At 43.1% G+C, this 15906-nt stretch overlaps 1 protein-coding gene across 2 annotated transcripts; it reads left to right on the top strand.

Moving 5' to 3' along the window:
- Positions 1–64: 64 nt before the first annotated feature.
- PFN4 (profilin family member 4) lies at positions 65–15087 on the top strand. Of its 2 annotated transcripts, XR_010405468.1 has the most exons (6): positions 65–176; positions 801–929; positions 1343–1480; positions 2737–2842; positions 6139–6626; positions 15001–15087. XR_010405468.1 is itself a non-coding variant. In XM_045883717.3 (5 exons), the coding sequence occupies exons 2-5, from the start codon at positions 813–815 to the stop codon at positions 6165–6167; spliced, it is 390 nt and encodes a 129-aa protein (XP_045739673.1). In that variant the 5' UTR covers positions 65–176; positions 801–812; the 3' UTR covers positions 6168–10516. The 2 variants fall into 2 exon arrangements, 1 of the variants encoding a protein (XP_045739673.1); XM_045883717.3 differs by lacking the exon at positions 15001–15087 and having other exon boundaries at positions 6139–10516.
- The last annotated feature ends 819 nt before the right edge of the window (positions 15088–15906 follow it).

Here is a 15906-nt window from a genome sequence, read left to right as displayed (position 1 = left end):
ACGGGCAGATGTTTCAGCCAATAGCTAGGCAAGTCGCCTTTCCGCCCCGCCTTCCCCCGCGTCCGTTGACGGGCGGCTGCTCCGCTAGCCCTCCCTTGGCCCAGCGAAGCGCTCCTTCCCGGAGCGTCCTGTTCCTTCTGCTCCCGCCTGGGCCATCGCCCTCCCCCAAGCCCTCTGTGAGCTTTCCCAGCCAACACGACCCCCCTCCCTCGCCTCCAGTCCCTCTTCAGGGAACCGCCCCCCCCCCGTGGGCTAAACCACTGCGCAGGGAGTGGCCGGAAAGGGCGCCTGCCTTAAGGACGAGTGTTTGTGGACGTTGTCCTTATGAGGACGGCCCAAGAAAACGTGGGGAAAAGCCCGCTTTAAATGCACTGAAGGTGTATTTAGTCCTCGGTATCAGTGCCCGTAGTTCGCGCTGATGCGGGGCGGGGGGGGGGGGGGGGATAAGGACCAGCTGATCTCATTTACCCTTGTTTACTTAGATAAGTGGCTCTGCATCCCGCAGGTGTTTGGGTTTTGGTTTATAATCTCAGGTGATTCTGATGCGAACCATTGGTATAACTTGAAAATTGTGAGCAGTGATTTTCCAAATTCAATAACCTCCTGTGTGAACTGTGATTTTCTATAATTCTATTTTCCTCTTTGAGTATTGGTGGGTATTAGATGATGGACCACTATTTTCACTACTTCCAAAGTGCACGCGCTGAAAACTGTCCAAAGTGTTTTAGGGAGATTTGTATTCGCGGGCCTTTTTGAAGCTAGTCAGAGTGAATCGTTTCAACTGTAGTTCCCCTTTTCAGAGCTGAGGGAGCATGAGCCATTTGCAGAACTTACTGTTAGATACCCTCCTGGGAACAAAGCATGTGGACAGTGCAGCCCTCATCAAACTCCAAGAACGAAGCTTGTGTGTAGCATCACCAGGATTTAGTGTAAGGAAAAGCAAGTTTGGGCATAAGCATTTTAACAAACTTTTTCTTTAACAAACATTTTACAAACATTTTCAAACTTTTTCATAGTAAATATTTTCATAGTAAATATTTCTGGGCTATATGGCCTGGGTCACAACTACACAGCTACTATGCAGTTTTAGTGGGAAAACGGGCATAGACAATACATAAAAGAATGCGTGTGACTATGTTCCAACAAATCTTTATTTATGAACACTGAAATGTGAATTTCATGCAATTTTTACATATCACAAAATATTATTCTATTGTTTTTTCCCAATGACTTAAAAATGTAAAAGCTATTCTTAGCTTGCAGGACTACAAAAACAGACAGTGGGCCAAATTTGGCCAGCCTGCCATAGTTTGCCCACTCCTACTCTATTTAACTTCTGCAGATAATGCCTGGTGATGTCCGAACACTTGTGAATGGATTCGCCAAGAACCCTTTGCAAACCAGAAGAGAAGGATTGTATTTCAAGGAAAAGGACTACAAATGTATCCGGGCAGATGACTATTCTCTTTATGCTAAGAATGTGAGTGTTCAAGATTTGAAGACAGCTAGGTTAAAAACCTTAAGAAAAGAATTTTATTAGAATTTGCTGTGTCCGGGCGCCTGGGTGGCTCAGTCGTTAAGCGTCTGCCTTCGGCTCAGGTCATGATCCCAGGGTCCTGGGATCGAGTCCTGCATCGGGCTCCCTGCTCTGCGGGAAGCCTGCTTCTCCCTCTCCCACTCCCCCTGCTTGTGTTCCCTCTCTCGCTGTGTCTCTCTCTGTCAAATAAATAAATAAAATCTTTAAAAATTAAAAAATTAAAAAAAAAAAAAGAATTTGCTGTGTCCCTCCTGATCCCATTTGTAAAACCGTCTAAGCCCATTACTACAGTGGCAATATCTGAGACAGCAGTCTAATGCTAAGAAGACATATGTAAAAGAAAGTACAGAGAGCGTAGTTGAGAAACATTCATTCCAGAATCTATCAACTGAAATTTGTCTGAAGTATCTCTTTTAACTACTCCATACTCTACACCCTCCTCCTTTTAAAAAAGAAAAAAAAAAAAAGATAACATTCTTTTGCTTAAAACCTCTCTTGGCTCTCTGTTGCTTATAAGGAAATAAGGAGATGAAATTCACATTTACTGGATGCCCTATCTTATGGGTTAAGCACACTTCATCTGCCTTATAAAGTAAATAGCCTCATTTTACTGGACCAAGGAAACTGAGAGTTCACAAGGTTAAATAACTCTCCCTTAGTCATGCAGCAGAAAATGAAGGTTCTGGGATTCAAGCCCAAAGCTGTCCAATTCCAAAATGTATTACCTTCTCATTTTTTAAAAAGATTTTATTTATTTATTTGAGAGAGAGACACAGAGATAGAGAGAGCATGAGCAGGGAGGAGAAGGAGAAGCAGACTCCTGCTGGACTCCCACTGAGCAGGGAGCCTGACACAGGGCTCGATCCCAGGACTCTGGGATCATGACCTGAGCTCAAGGCAGACACTTCATGGACTGAGTCATCCAGGAGCCACCCAGGTGCCCCTATTAAATCAGTCGTTCTCAATGGGGTAGGGGTATATTACAATCAGTTGGGGAACTTTTTCAAAATACACATGCTGTTATTACAAGTCTGAAATTTTTTGAGCAAAGACAACTAAATTAGTGGAAAAGAGTGAAGAGTCCAGAACTAGATATGAGTGTATGGAAGTAAAGAAATGGCACAAATTGTGGCTGGAGTGTAACTGCTAGTCCTGTGACTAGAACCAAAAGAAGGACATTCTGTTTTACTCTTATCCAGGAAAACACTGGTGTGGTTGTTGTGAAGACCCATCTGTATCTTCTGGTGGCAACTTACACTGAAGGCATGTATCCTAGTGTTTGTGTGGAAGCCACAGAGAAGCTGGGTAAGTTTGTCTCCCCATGCCTGTTTTTGTTCCCTATGGTAGTCAGACCTTCTGACTCCCAGTAACTGAGAGCCAATACAAACCACCTAGGGCAGAAGAGAGGAATTTATTAAAAGGATACTGGGGTTACTTATAGATTCACTGGAACAAGGGAGTGCAACTGAGCCACAGTGAAAATGGACTCCAGGGACAAGAATACTGCTAGAATGCTTCTCTAGTCTCTGTTTCTAAGATGGTCAGCTTTGTTCTGTCCCATTGCAAAGCCTCCATTCCTGGCTGGTATCATGGCCAAGTCTCACATCCTGCCTCTTAGTTTCTTTCTTTTTTTTTTTTTTTTACTTTTTAAAGATTTTATTTATTTGACAGAGAGAGATACAGCAAGAGAGGGAACACAAGCAGGGGGAGTGGGAGAGGGAGAAGCGGGCTTCCCGTGGAGCAGGGAGCCCAATGTGGGGCTCGATCCCAGACCCTGGGATCATGACCTGAGCTGAAGGCAGATGCTTAACGACTGAGCCACCCAGGCACCCCTCTTAATTTCTTTTAAGACCCTGATTTGGGGGCACCTGGGTGGCTCAGTCGTTAAGCATCAGCTTAAGGTCATGATCCCAGGGTCCTGGAATCGAGCCCCGTGTCAGGCACCCTGCTCAGCAAGAAGCCTGCTTCTCCCTCTCCCACTCCCCTGCTTGTTCCCTCTCTCGCTGTCTCTCTCCCGGTCAAATAAATAAATAAAATCTTAAGAAAAAAAAAAAGACCCTGATCTGACAAGCCTTGGGTCATATGGTTTACCTCTTTATCAGTCAGCTATTGAGGGGCTAGGGGTGAGGAAGCAGCAGGGTAAAAAATAAAAAAAATAAAAAACAAACAAACAGAAATATAGCTGCTGGGGAGTCACCCTATGTAAAGGACCCTTTACAGGAAAAGAAATTACTGAGCCTGGCAGTTACCTTTTTGGGGTCTACTGCATTCCCCTTCCATGTCTTTATGTTTTTTAATGAAGATCTAATGTAGGACTAAATGGGAAATTATATCTATGAAAGTTGAGTTTAATGAACGATAAATTATGTTTGTGTTTAGATTTTTTAATGTAAACTTAAATTCCTAAAAAAAAGAAAAAATTGCTGGAGTTGCTTAAACACTCCTTTGAGAGAGTAGAAGCCTCTACTACTACTGAGGAAAGCATCTGTTCTTTCATTCTTTCAACACATATTCAGTGATGATCTACCACGTGTGCTATACTATCCTAATAAGCAAGAAAATCAAAACTGTAAACAGATATAGTCTCTACCTTCCATTCCTCTATACATGCTGTCCTGTCTGCCCGAAATAGTGCTTTCTGTCCCTGCCCTTTCACATCCAGTTGTCAAATTCTTTTTTTTTTTTAAGATTTTATTTATTTATTTGAGAGAGAGAGAGAGAGAGAGAGATCATGAGCAGGGGGGAAAGATAGAAGGAGAAGCAGACTCCCTGCTGAGCAGGGAGCCTGATGAGGGATTCGATCCCAGGACCCTGAGATCACGACCTGAGCCGAAAGCAAATGCTTAATCGACTGAGCCACCCAGGAGCCCCTAGTTGTCAAATTCTCAATCATCACTGAAGACACAAGGGAGATCTTGAGCTCCTCTCCACTATGCTACGTATTTTATGCATACCTTTATTATTAGAGTTCTTTTTTATTATTAGAGCCACTAGAGTTCTTTGTTTACCTGGATTGTGAGCCCCTAGAAGATAAGAATTGTGTCTTAATCTCCTATCTCCAGTACCTAAGACAGTGTCTTCTGTTGAGTAGGCAATTAATACATGTTCGATGAACAAACAAATGAGTGACCTCTGCCTAGCAGAATCAGGGAAGGCTCCAGAGAAATGAATCTTTTTTTTTTTTTAAAGATTTTATTTATATGACAGAGAGAGACACAGCGAGAGAGGGAACACAAGCAGGGGGAGTGGGAGAGGGAGAAGCAGGCCTCCCGCTGAGCAGGGAGCCCGATGCGGGGCTCAATCCCAGGACTCTGGGATCGTGACCTGAGCAGAAGGCAGACGCTTAACGACTGAGCCACCCAGGTCCCCCAAGAGAAATGAATCTTAAAAAATTAACTGAGAAATTAAGTACAGAAAAAATACACACATACACACACAAATGTATGTATGCACAGACCTTCCCAGTTGTTACAGTTTCCTGTCATGGAGTGTCATAAACCATGCTATGTAGCTGGCAATGAGGTATTCTAAGAGTAACCAGGATGGAGCCTGGACAGGACACAACTTTGAAGCATCTAATAGGAGTGAATTCCAATCCGGGAGAAATAGGCAATTGCAATACCAAGGACCTTTTCTGAGCAGGTGTCAAAATTTGAGGGAGGTTCGGTTTCAGTAGACTAGGGCTGGAGCAGGAAGACAAAATGGAGACCTGTAGAGTGGGGCTAATTATCTAATTAAAGGTATACAGAAAATGAGGCTAGGAAAATGGGCAATTAGGCTGTCAAGAGGCCAGGTTCTATCCTATCAGCTAGGGCCCAGGGCTAATTCCCCTAGTCTCCTGTGGAGACCAGGGAAGTTGCCTGACCACTGTAAAGTAGATTCTGTGGCTGGCAGTAAAGGTTGAGATTCTTGTTTAGGACCACAAAAGACTCCAAAGAATGTGTACTAGTTTGAAGGAGATAGCTGGACTCATGCTACTAAAATCCCACGTTCGAAGAAGGGCTAGGCTAATCTTGGAAGTGGTTGGATTCTCATGAGGGATGTTTGAGGCTGAAACCTACTTAGGAGCCAGTTACTTGTCTCATTACTTCTGTTTCCTTCACTTGTTTTTCTCATAATTATATTTTTCTCTGTCAAAAAATTCTACATGATAATTACAGAAAATTTGGGAAATAAAGAATTTTGACTATTTAAAAATGTTTTATTATGAAAGATTCTAGGAGAGGGGTGCCTGGGTGGCTCAGGCATTGAGTGTCTGCATTTGGCTCAGGTCATGACCTCAGGGTCCTGGGATCGAGCCCCCCATCAGGCTCCATGCTCCACAGGAAGCCTGCTTCTCCCTCTCCCACTTCCCCTGCTTGTGTTCCCTCTCTCGCTGTGTCTCTCTCTGTCAAATAAATAAATAAAATCTTTAAAAAAAAATTCTAGGAGATATATATATCTTTGAGAGCAGGGACTGGGTCTTAACTATCCAGTCATCCTTGTATCTCCAGTATCTAGCATGTGGTAGTCACTCCCAATGTCTGTGGAATAAATATAATGAAGCATGTTGTGGTGATAATTTGTTGCTCACATAATAACCATGTTCTGTTTCCTTTCAGGAGAATATCTAAGAAGAAAAGGAAATTAAGTCATCAGAGGACTATGAAAGACAGCTTTTATTATTTTAGGAAATAGATCCTAAAGAAAAAGTCATGCCTTATTTTGTGGTTGAAAACACTAGGAAGAAGATACTAAAAAGGAAGAATGAGTTAAGGGAGCAATTTTTCTTATTTCAAGAGATCCTCTTCTTTAATTGGAATTCTTTGATAAGCTTTACTTGTTTTTTTTGTTTGTTTTTTTAAATGTTGGCCATTGACATGAGTGTGACCAACCTGATCACTGCCCAGGGCATATCTGTTGAGAGACTCCCCCATGAGTGTCTTGCACTCCCATGCATCTTGCTGGGTATGCCAAGAATGCAAGGCTCTAACAACTCTTCATCCAGACCATTTCTCAGGGTGATTTTGCAGAAAGCAACCTTGAACAACGAAGTAATGCCTCCCTTCAGAACAAAGAGCAAACTTTCTTACTGCTTGCTATAAAAGAGGTAAGTTCCCTGAACTCAGAGCTGTAATGCAGCTCACTACATGTGTGACATCCATCTGGTCCACATCACCCCTGTAGGACTTGGGGAGAAGGGCAACACAAAGGCCACACTTTGGGCCACTAATCAAGGTATTTATTGGACATTCCACACTCCCCACCATCTGCAGACATCTGATTTGTTGAACATTGGGAAGACCTTTCAAAAGTCAACTCAAAAGAATTTTTTTAAGAATCAACTCAAGAAGATTTTTTTTTTTTAAAGATTTTATTTATTTATTTGACAGAGAGACACAGTGAGAGAGGGAACACAAGCAGGGGGAGTGGGAGAGAGAGAAGCAGGCTTCCCACTGAGCAGGGAGCCCGATGCAGGGCTTGATCCCAGGACCCTGGGATCATGACCTGAGCCGAAGGCAGACGCTTAACGACTGAGCCACCCAGGTGCCCCTCAACTCAAGATTTTTGACTTTATCTCCTTGACTTCCTCCTAGTCCACACAACTTAGTATGGTTAATGAATGCAACCTTCTCCAGAAAAGGTTCATCTCCTCTTGGTCACCTCCTGTGGGATGATCAGGACAATAAGGGTGGGGAGCTATAGAACCTATTTTGAAAATTCAGGATTCCACCCTGATCATTTCTGGGCATGATACATCTTTCTTTCCCTTAGTGGCAACTCCAGGCCAACCTGGTTGGTACACTCTCAGGTGTCTCTGAAAAGGGAACACTTTACACCACTGTCATCAAGTCTTAGACCTCTTGCAGTTTTTGACATTACCAAGCAACAAGGTATAATTTTCTGAATTCCAAAAACATGCTATCTGGGGCTTTCCATGTAGATCTGCCTATAGATTTTGGCATCAGTCCTCATGCAAATGGTTTCTCCTTGTAAATAAGCACATTGACATCTAGACTTTATAACTTAGTCATGTGGATTATATACTCACTCTCCACATGCTGTCAAGCTGGGTTTTGAGCCTCTAAGGCAGAAGGTCTGACTCTAAAGTAATCTCTAAAGTGCTATAGGCCATCATGAAGCCTCTTGCCTGCTCACCAGCTGGTCAGCCAGCCTTTCCTGGACACATACCCACTGCACTGCTGGGAGCCTCATGGGGCCCTTTTTATAAACCCCCTCAAGGCAAATGCCCCTCTGTCTGGAGCCCCCCTATGCACATCTGTCCAGTTACTTCCTATAATTCTCATCACAAAGTTCCAACTATATCCAGCTATTCAGAGAGATCCACAAAAGTGACCCTTTGGTGGTAGCCACTGAATTCCTGCAGAGTTGCCCAGGGACCCGATGATCATCTGAAACATCAGGGGTCTCCAAATGAGGGAGATTTGTGTCCTGGTGGTCCACAAAGACTTTAGAACGGACACACAGGTGCGAATGGATTGAAGCGATTGATTTTTTTCCCAGATCTTCAATTTCCATATGTACTTGCCTAAAGCTGCTGAGACTGAGGAGTCCTGTCAGCTTTGCTTCCCACCTCCCCTCCCCAAGCTCCCTTCCCCCAGGATACAAAAGAAAGGTGTACTCTCATCCAGCCCCAATCTTACTGCGATGCTTGGCTTGGAGTGCAAAACCTGCAGTGTGTGAGGAAAGGAAAACTCTTAAATATTTTTTAATGTTTTAAAATCCATCCTCTGTTGTCAAAAATTACATCATATATGAAGGAGAGATCCATGAGAATAAAGTAAAAGGAGCATTAGTGAGAAATAGTGAAAATCTTTATATCATTTGTCTTGGAGAGGAAGGGTCTATGTCTTACCTATCTATATTTCTTAAAATTCAGAAGCAAGATGATTGTCATAGGACATGTATTAACATGATTTTTTTTTAAGATTTTATTTATTTATTTGACAGAGAGAGACACAGTGAGAGAGGGAACACAAGCAGGGGATGTGGGAGAGGGAGAAGCAGGTCCCCCGCCCCGATGCGGGGCTCAATCCCAGGACCCTGGGATCATGACCTGAGCCAGAGGCAGACGCTTAACGACTGAGCCACCCAGGCACCCCTGTATTAACATGATTACTTGGATTGAAAAATGAGAAACCTTCTCTGATAGGAAGTAATTTTATTTGGCTGATTATTTAACAATGAGGACTGGCTTTGCCAATAAGAATGTCACAGATGTTTTTCATAATTAAGTCTGCAGCTTCCAGATGTTAATGAAAATATATTTGAAGTATATGATAAGGTAGAAGGACTTGATTTTTAAAAATTGTCTTAGCAAAAGTGTATTGAAATTAACATTTTTACTTTCTGAATCCTTTGTGAGTATATCAATTTAAACAAGGTGTCTCTAAGTGAAAAAATAGCAGATATAATTGATAATCATTTGATAAATCTTCATGAAGCTTTTATGATCCCAGAAGCTAAGACCCTAACGACACTTAACGGCTGGATAACAAATCCTTAACAGGTTGAGTGATTCCCAAGTCTTTGCTTTCAACAAAACTGAAGAAAGACCTAATTAAGTTGCCAGCTAATAGATCATTGAAAATAATTTTTTTTTAAGATTTTATTTATTTATTTGAGAGAGAGAGAGAGATAGCGAGAGAGAGAGCACAAGCTTCAGGGAGAGGGAGAAGCAGGCTTCTCGTGGAGCAGGGAGTCCGATGCGGGGCTCAATCCCAGGATCCTGAGATCATGATCTAAGCCAAAGACAGACGTTTAACTAACTCAGCCACCCAGGCACCCTGAAAATAATTTTTGATGATAGATCATTATATAGTTTTTAATCATATAACACAGAGGTATTCAGAGAATTGGCTGACATTCCTATAATGAAATTTTTCTTTCCCCATCTAATTTATGTAAATTAGGTTCCTCAGAGCTTGTCTATAAAAATGAAAAATAGGAAGAGAATTAATGTTGATTCCAGTCTCATTCTAGCAATGAGGAATATTCATCCACAGACATAATTACTTGGAAAAATTCAACCCCACCAATGGTCATTAAGAGCTATCTTTCCAATAAAATCTTACTTTTCATGTTCAATAATTATTAATATTTAAAATAAATAATATAAAATATAATATTTTATAATATATAAATTATATATTATAATATATAATTTATTTTAAAATAATATAAAATAATATAAAATTCAAAATAATGTTTTGATCAATTGTGGATCAAGAATATTGTAATGATAATAAAATCCAGATGAAACTGAACATTTAGGGGCGCCTGGGTGGCTCAGTCGTTAAGCGTCTGCCTTCGGCTCAGGTCATGATCCCAGGGTCCTGGGATCGAGCCCCGCATCAGGCTCCCTGCTCTGCAGGAAACCTGCTTCTCCCTCTTCTACTCCCCCTGTTTGTGTTCCCTCTCTCGCTGTGTCTCTCTCTCTCAAATAAATAAATAAAATCTTAAAAAAAAAAAAAAAAAGAAACTGAACATTTAGAGCCCTGTGGTCACAGGAAATAACTTTTTAAATTAGAGTCAGTTTTTGTACACATTTTTGTTCCAGATAAGAATGATCAATAAAGCATAAAATACAGCAGTATATAATTTTATGAGAAAAACAGAATGACAATATGAGTACTAGAAGAAGAATGACATTTAAAAACTTCCAACTGTTAGGGCGCCTGGGTGGCTCAGTTGGTTAAGCGACTGCCTTCGGCTCAGGTCATTATCCCAGAGTCCTGGGATCGAGTCCCACATCGGGCTCCCAGCTCAGCGGGGAGCCTGCTTCTCCCTCTGACCCGCTCTCCTCTCATGCTGTTTCTCTCTCTCTCTCTCAAATAAATAAATAAAATATTAAAAAAAAAAAAAAAGAAAAAGAAAAACTTCCAACTGTTGAAGAACTGTTTTGCACATTTTTAGTGGATGATCATAAATATCAAATTGCTCTGAAATCTAGATTCTCCTTGATACATTTAAAAGCCTGATATAGGGGCGCCTGGGTGGCTCAGTCGTTAAGTGTCTGCCTTCGGCTCAGGTCAGGATCCCAGGGTGCTGGGATCGAGCCCTGCGTCGGGTTCCCTGCTCCGCGGGAAGCCTGCTTCTCCCTCTCCCACTCCCCCTGCTTGTGTTCCCTCTCTCACTGTGTCTCTGTCAAATAAATAAATAAAATCTTAAAAAAAAAAAAAAAAAAAGCCTGATATAGGGGCACCTGGGTGGCTCAGTTGGTTAAGCGACTGCCTTTGGCTCAGGTCGCAATCCTGGGGTCCTGGGATCAAGTCCCACAACCGGCTCCCTCTGCTCTGTAGGAAGCCTGCTTTTCCCTCTGCCTGCCATTCCCCCTGCTTGTGCTCCCTCTCTCTCTGAAATAAATAAATAAAATTTAAAAAAATAATAAAATCTTAAAAAAAAAATAAAAGCCTGATATAAGGAAAATGCCCTTCAGTCCTTCTGCTGGGTCCCTCACAGGCAGTGGAGGAGACACTCTCGTTCTGTTTATCTTATACAAAGAGGGATCAGAGTAGCCCAGACATCTGTCTTGGCTGCTGTCTGTCCCAGGAGCTCCCTAGACTCTTGGCTCAGGACAACCCTTTGGAGCAGTTCTGACCCTGAACCCTCTCTTTGTCTGCTGGATTGAGTCACACAAACCCAGCCCTGATCAAGGCTCCCGGAGCTTTGAAACTCTGGAGGGCTCCTCACACTTCTGTGACCCAGGCCCAACATGACCCTTGGCTTGTCTCTCATTATACCCTCAGTGCACTAGATAGTTTATCTTTCCAAAGCTAACCCTATACCTTCCCTCTCCTGTGCCTTTGCTGGCTTGGGGTATTCTAACTTGGATTGTTGCCACAGGAGGTATACAAGAGGGGTGACAGTGCTCATCCCTCCCAGCACTGGGGATGTGGGCACAGCTGCCATTCAGTTGACCAGACTGTTCTGAGCCATCTCCCTGGTGACCACGAGCCCCAAGAAGAAAATTGAGATGGCCTAGAAGCTGGGTGCCATAGCAGGTTTGATTATAAGGAGGACTTCTCTGAGGAGTTGCTGAAGGCCATGCAGGGCATGGATGTACATGTTTCTGCAGGGAGACATTTGAAGGAAAAGCCAAATTGATCTTACTCCCTGGCTCAACCCTTTGTCCCTTGTCCTACTTCCTCCTCTTCCATAATCTTTTCCTCCTCTTTTCTCTCTTGTATTAGTTACCTATTATTGCATAACAAACTGCCCCAAAACTCGTGGCCTAAAACAGCAAACATTAATTTTTTTTTAAAAGATTTTATTTATTTATTTGACAGAGAGAGCACAAGCAGGGGGAGTGGCAGGCAGAGGGAGAGGGAGAAGCAGGCTCCCTGAGGAGGAGGGAGCCTGATGAGGGGTTGATCCCAGAACCCTGGGATCATGACCTGAGCTGAAGGCAGTCCCTTAACCAACTGAGCCACCCAGGCACCCCACAGCAAACATTTATTATCTCCCAGTTTCTATGGGCCAGGAACCTGGGAGCAATTTAGTTGAGTCTTCCAGCTAGGATCTTAGGGTCTCAGAAGGCTACAGTCATCTTGAGGCTAGACTGGGGGACACTCTGCTTCCAGGCTCACTCATGTGGCTCTTGGCAGGCCTCAGGTCTTTGTTAAGTCTTAACCAGAGACATCACTTCCTTGACATAAGTTTCTCCATAGGGCAGCCCAAAATATGGCAGTCATTTGGTCTAGGATAAGTCAGGCAGTTCTGCTGATCTCACCAGGGGTCATTAATGTGGCTATAGTAAGCTGACCACCTGGGCCCACTTGGTCCAGGGAACCTCAGTTGACACAGCTTGTCACTATTCCATAAAGTCTCATTCTCTAGTAGAGTAGCTCAACCTTCTTCACATGATGGCAAAAAAGTTCTCAGTAGCAAAAGAGGGCAAGTTCAACAAGTAAACACTTGCATTGTTCCCTTGGAGAAAGCAAGTCACATGGTCAAACCCAAAGTCAGAGCAAAAGGGAACTACATACAGTACGGAGGGGTGTGGTTACAGGGAGATACGGTTCGGTGAGACCCTTAGTGTAGCAATCTACCTCATTTTTTTCCTTAATTTTAAATATTTCATTTCTTTCACATAGCTCTATGTATAAAGTGCTTAAAAGTTCTTTTCCTTTTTTATTTTGTTCCCTGCTTCCCATAACATCATCCTCTCCCGGGTAACCTAAAATAACATATAAAAATAACTATATAGAATATAGAATAAAAAGATTCTATATCTTTACCCATGCTCATATGACTATATGAGTATGAGGGATCAGGCTAGGATTGCCTTTTGCCCTAAGCAAAGTATTAACATCGAGGCACTTGAGTCTCTAGAGGAATGCCACTCTGCCTGTTTCATATATCATATGATTATGGTCATATACACATGACCATATACATGTGTATAGAGCCAAGTATATGCATATAGGGATGATTTGTCATTGTTTTAACAAAATGTTATTTTCATTTAATAAATGTGTCACAGAGATCCATCTGTGTCAACTGATGTAACTCTAAGGCACTTTTCTTCTTTTTTTTTTTTTTAAAGATTTTATTTATTTATTTGACAGAGAGAGACATAGCGAGAGCAGGAACACAAGCAGGGGGAGTGGGAGAGGTTGAGAAGCAGGCTCCCCGCAGAGCAGGGAGCCCGATGTGGGACTCGATCCCAGGATCCTGGGATCATGACCTGAGCCGAAGGCAGCCGCCCAACCGACTGAGCCACCCAGGCGCCCTAAGGCACTTTTCAAATGGATGCATGGTATTTATCATTTATCCAGGCATTCCCCTAGTAATGGGATTTATTTTGTTTCTAGATTTCTGTCACTATGATCAATGCTGCAAGAAACATTTCCATTCATATATCCTTACATATTGGCGTTTCTTATTTCTATAGAACAAACACTATGTTTTCACTGTTACCATTGTTAGAATACTTTCTGACAACTGGTAATATACTTACTACTATTTTTCATATATTTCTTGGCCATTTGATATAGATGGCAAGAGGAGGGCCAGTGGCTGACAGGCATTTTTGTAAAACAGAGGCTTTATAAAAATATATTATTTGGGGGGTGCCTGGGTGGCTCAGATGGTTGAGCGTCTGCCTTCGGCTCAGGTCATGATCCCAGGGTCCTGGGATTGAGTCCCGCATCGGGCTCCCTGCTCCTTGGGAGCCTGCTTCTCCCTCTGCCTTTCTCTCTCTCTGTCTCTCATGAATAAATAAATAAAATCTTTAAAATATATATATATATATATATATATATATATATTATTTGGGGGCATGTGCGTGGCTCAGTAGGTTAAGCATCTGCCTTCAGCTCAGGTCATGATCTCAGGGCCCTGGGATTGAGCCCCGAGCCCCCCGTGTCAGGCTCCCTGCCCAGCAGCGAGTCTGCTTCTCCCTCTCATTCAGCACCACCCCCTCCACGGCTTGTGTGCTCCCTCGCTCTCTCTAACATAAATAAAATCTTTTTAAAAATTAAAATAAAAAATAAAAATATATAATTTGGATAACCTTCTTGCAAGAGGTGTACTCAGCAGAGGGATGCAGATAAAGAAATAAAGGGGATTTTGCAATTAATAGAGACTGTTATGCAAGGCAGCCTGCTATAGTAGAAAGAGCCCTGGACCAGTGATGGAGTTTTGGAATGTAGGTGAGGTTTGGTGGGGTTGATGTAGGAAAGAATGTTAGGGTTCGAAGCCGATGGCCAAAAAAGAGTTCTTGAGACATCTTTGGTGCAAAAAGGTGGTTTTATTAAAGCACGGGTACAGGACCCATGGGTAGAAAGAGCTGCACCAGGGTCATGAGGAGTGGCCCGTTATATACTTTCAGGTTGGGAGGGGGTTAGGGATAGCGTCTCTAAGGAATTTGGAAACAAGGTTTCCACCACCTTAAGGGGGCTAGCTACTTTTGGGAAAAGGTCATTTATTACCATCTAATAAAACCTTAATCATGAGGCCCTTCAGATGTGTATCGGTCGGCCATATGCTTTGGGGGGGGTGCCAAGCAGTATTTTGGGGGGCTTAGAGATAAAGGAAATTTCTTCTTTTTTTTTAAGATTTTATTTGACAGAGAGAGAGAGTACAAGCACCGGGAGCAGTAGAGGGAGAGGGAGAAGCAGGCTCTCGGCTGAGCAGGGAGCCCGATGCAGGGCTTGATCCCAAGACCCCTAGGATCATGACCTGAGCCCAAGGCAGATGCCCAAACGAGTGAGCCACCCAGGCGTCCCGAGATAAAGGAAATTTCTTAAAAATGAATTTTTGTATGTTAAGGTAGATTCACAGGATCCTGGAGGGGAGGGGTTGGGCTAGGATTGCCTTTTGCTCTTAGCAAAGTATTAACATTGAGGCAGTTGAGTCCTTAGAGGAATGTCACTCTGCCTGTTTCAAGGACTTGTCAATGGGCTGTAGGTAGTAAGAAAATTTAATCATTTTTCTTCTGCCTTTGTTTCCCACATCAGGGTGAGGTCTGGAGCTGACAGCCAAGAAAGAATTCTTGAGACTTCTGTGGTGCAAAGTGGTGGGTTTTTTTTTAAAGATTTTATTCATTTATTCGACAGAGAGAGACACAGCGAGAGAGGGGACACAAGCAGGGGGAGTGGGAGAAGGAGAAGCAGGCTTCCCGCTGAGCTGGGAGCCCGATGCGGGATTCGATCCCAGGACCCCGGGACCATGACCTGAGCCGAAGGCAGACGCTTAACGACTGAGCCACCCAGGCACCCCAAAGTGGTGGTTTTATTAAAGCACGGGGACAGTATCTGTGGGCAGAAAGAGCTGCTGCCCCGGAGTTGTGAGGGGTGGCTGATTATATACTTGGGAGTTGGGGGAGGTAAGGAAAAGGGAGGTTTTCAAAAGAACTTTCATATGCTAAAGAGGACCTACAAGATACTGGAGGCCTTGCCATTGTCAAGTTAAGGTTGTTTTCCCCTCTAGCAAGGCATTGACATTAAGATAGTCGGGAGATTCCTGGAGGAATGTCACACAGATCCAACCCAGGAGTGGTGGGGGTGTAGAGGTTTTAGGGTGTCAGCTTGTGCTTTGTCCTCAGCTAACCTGCTGCTCCCTCATCACCAGGACCCAGGAGATGTGAATTTGGATTCTTGACTCGGCACTCACTAGCTATGTGCCCTTTAAATCAAATTAATCTTTCTACATCTCAGTTCCTTTTCAGTAAAGTGTTATGAAGACCAAATGAGAATGCATGTAAAGAGGTGGTAAATTATAAGGTACTACAAAAACATGTTACTCATCTTGTTTTGTACAAGCACATATTTTTGTGTATTCTTCTAACCCAGTGCTGCTTAACGGGGGGGGGGGAGGGGAGGGGGCAATTTTGCCCCTCCAGGGGATGCCTGGAGGCATTTTTT

The sequence above is a fragment of the Mirounga angustirostris genome, unplaced genomic scaffold (genome assembly GCF_029215605.1).
Source record: "Mirounga angustirostris isolate CCGP_5_RB_7025 unplaced genomic scaffold, mMirAng1.0.hap1 SCAF_10, whole genome shotgun sequence".
In the NCBI taxonomy this organism is placed as follows: domain Eukaryota; kingdom Metazoa; phylum Chordata; class Mammalia; order Carnivora; family Phocidae; genus Mirounga; species Mirounga angustirostris.
Note: the sequence above shows the minus strand (reverse complement) of the source record. Positions and strands in the feature narration are given on the sequence as shown.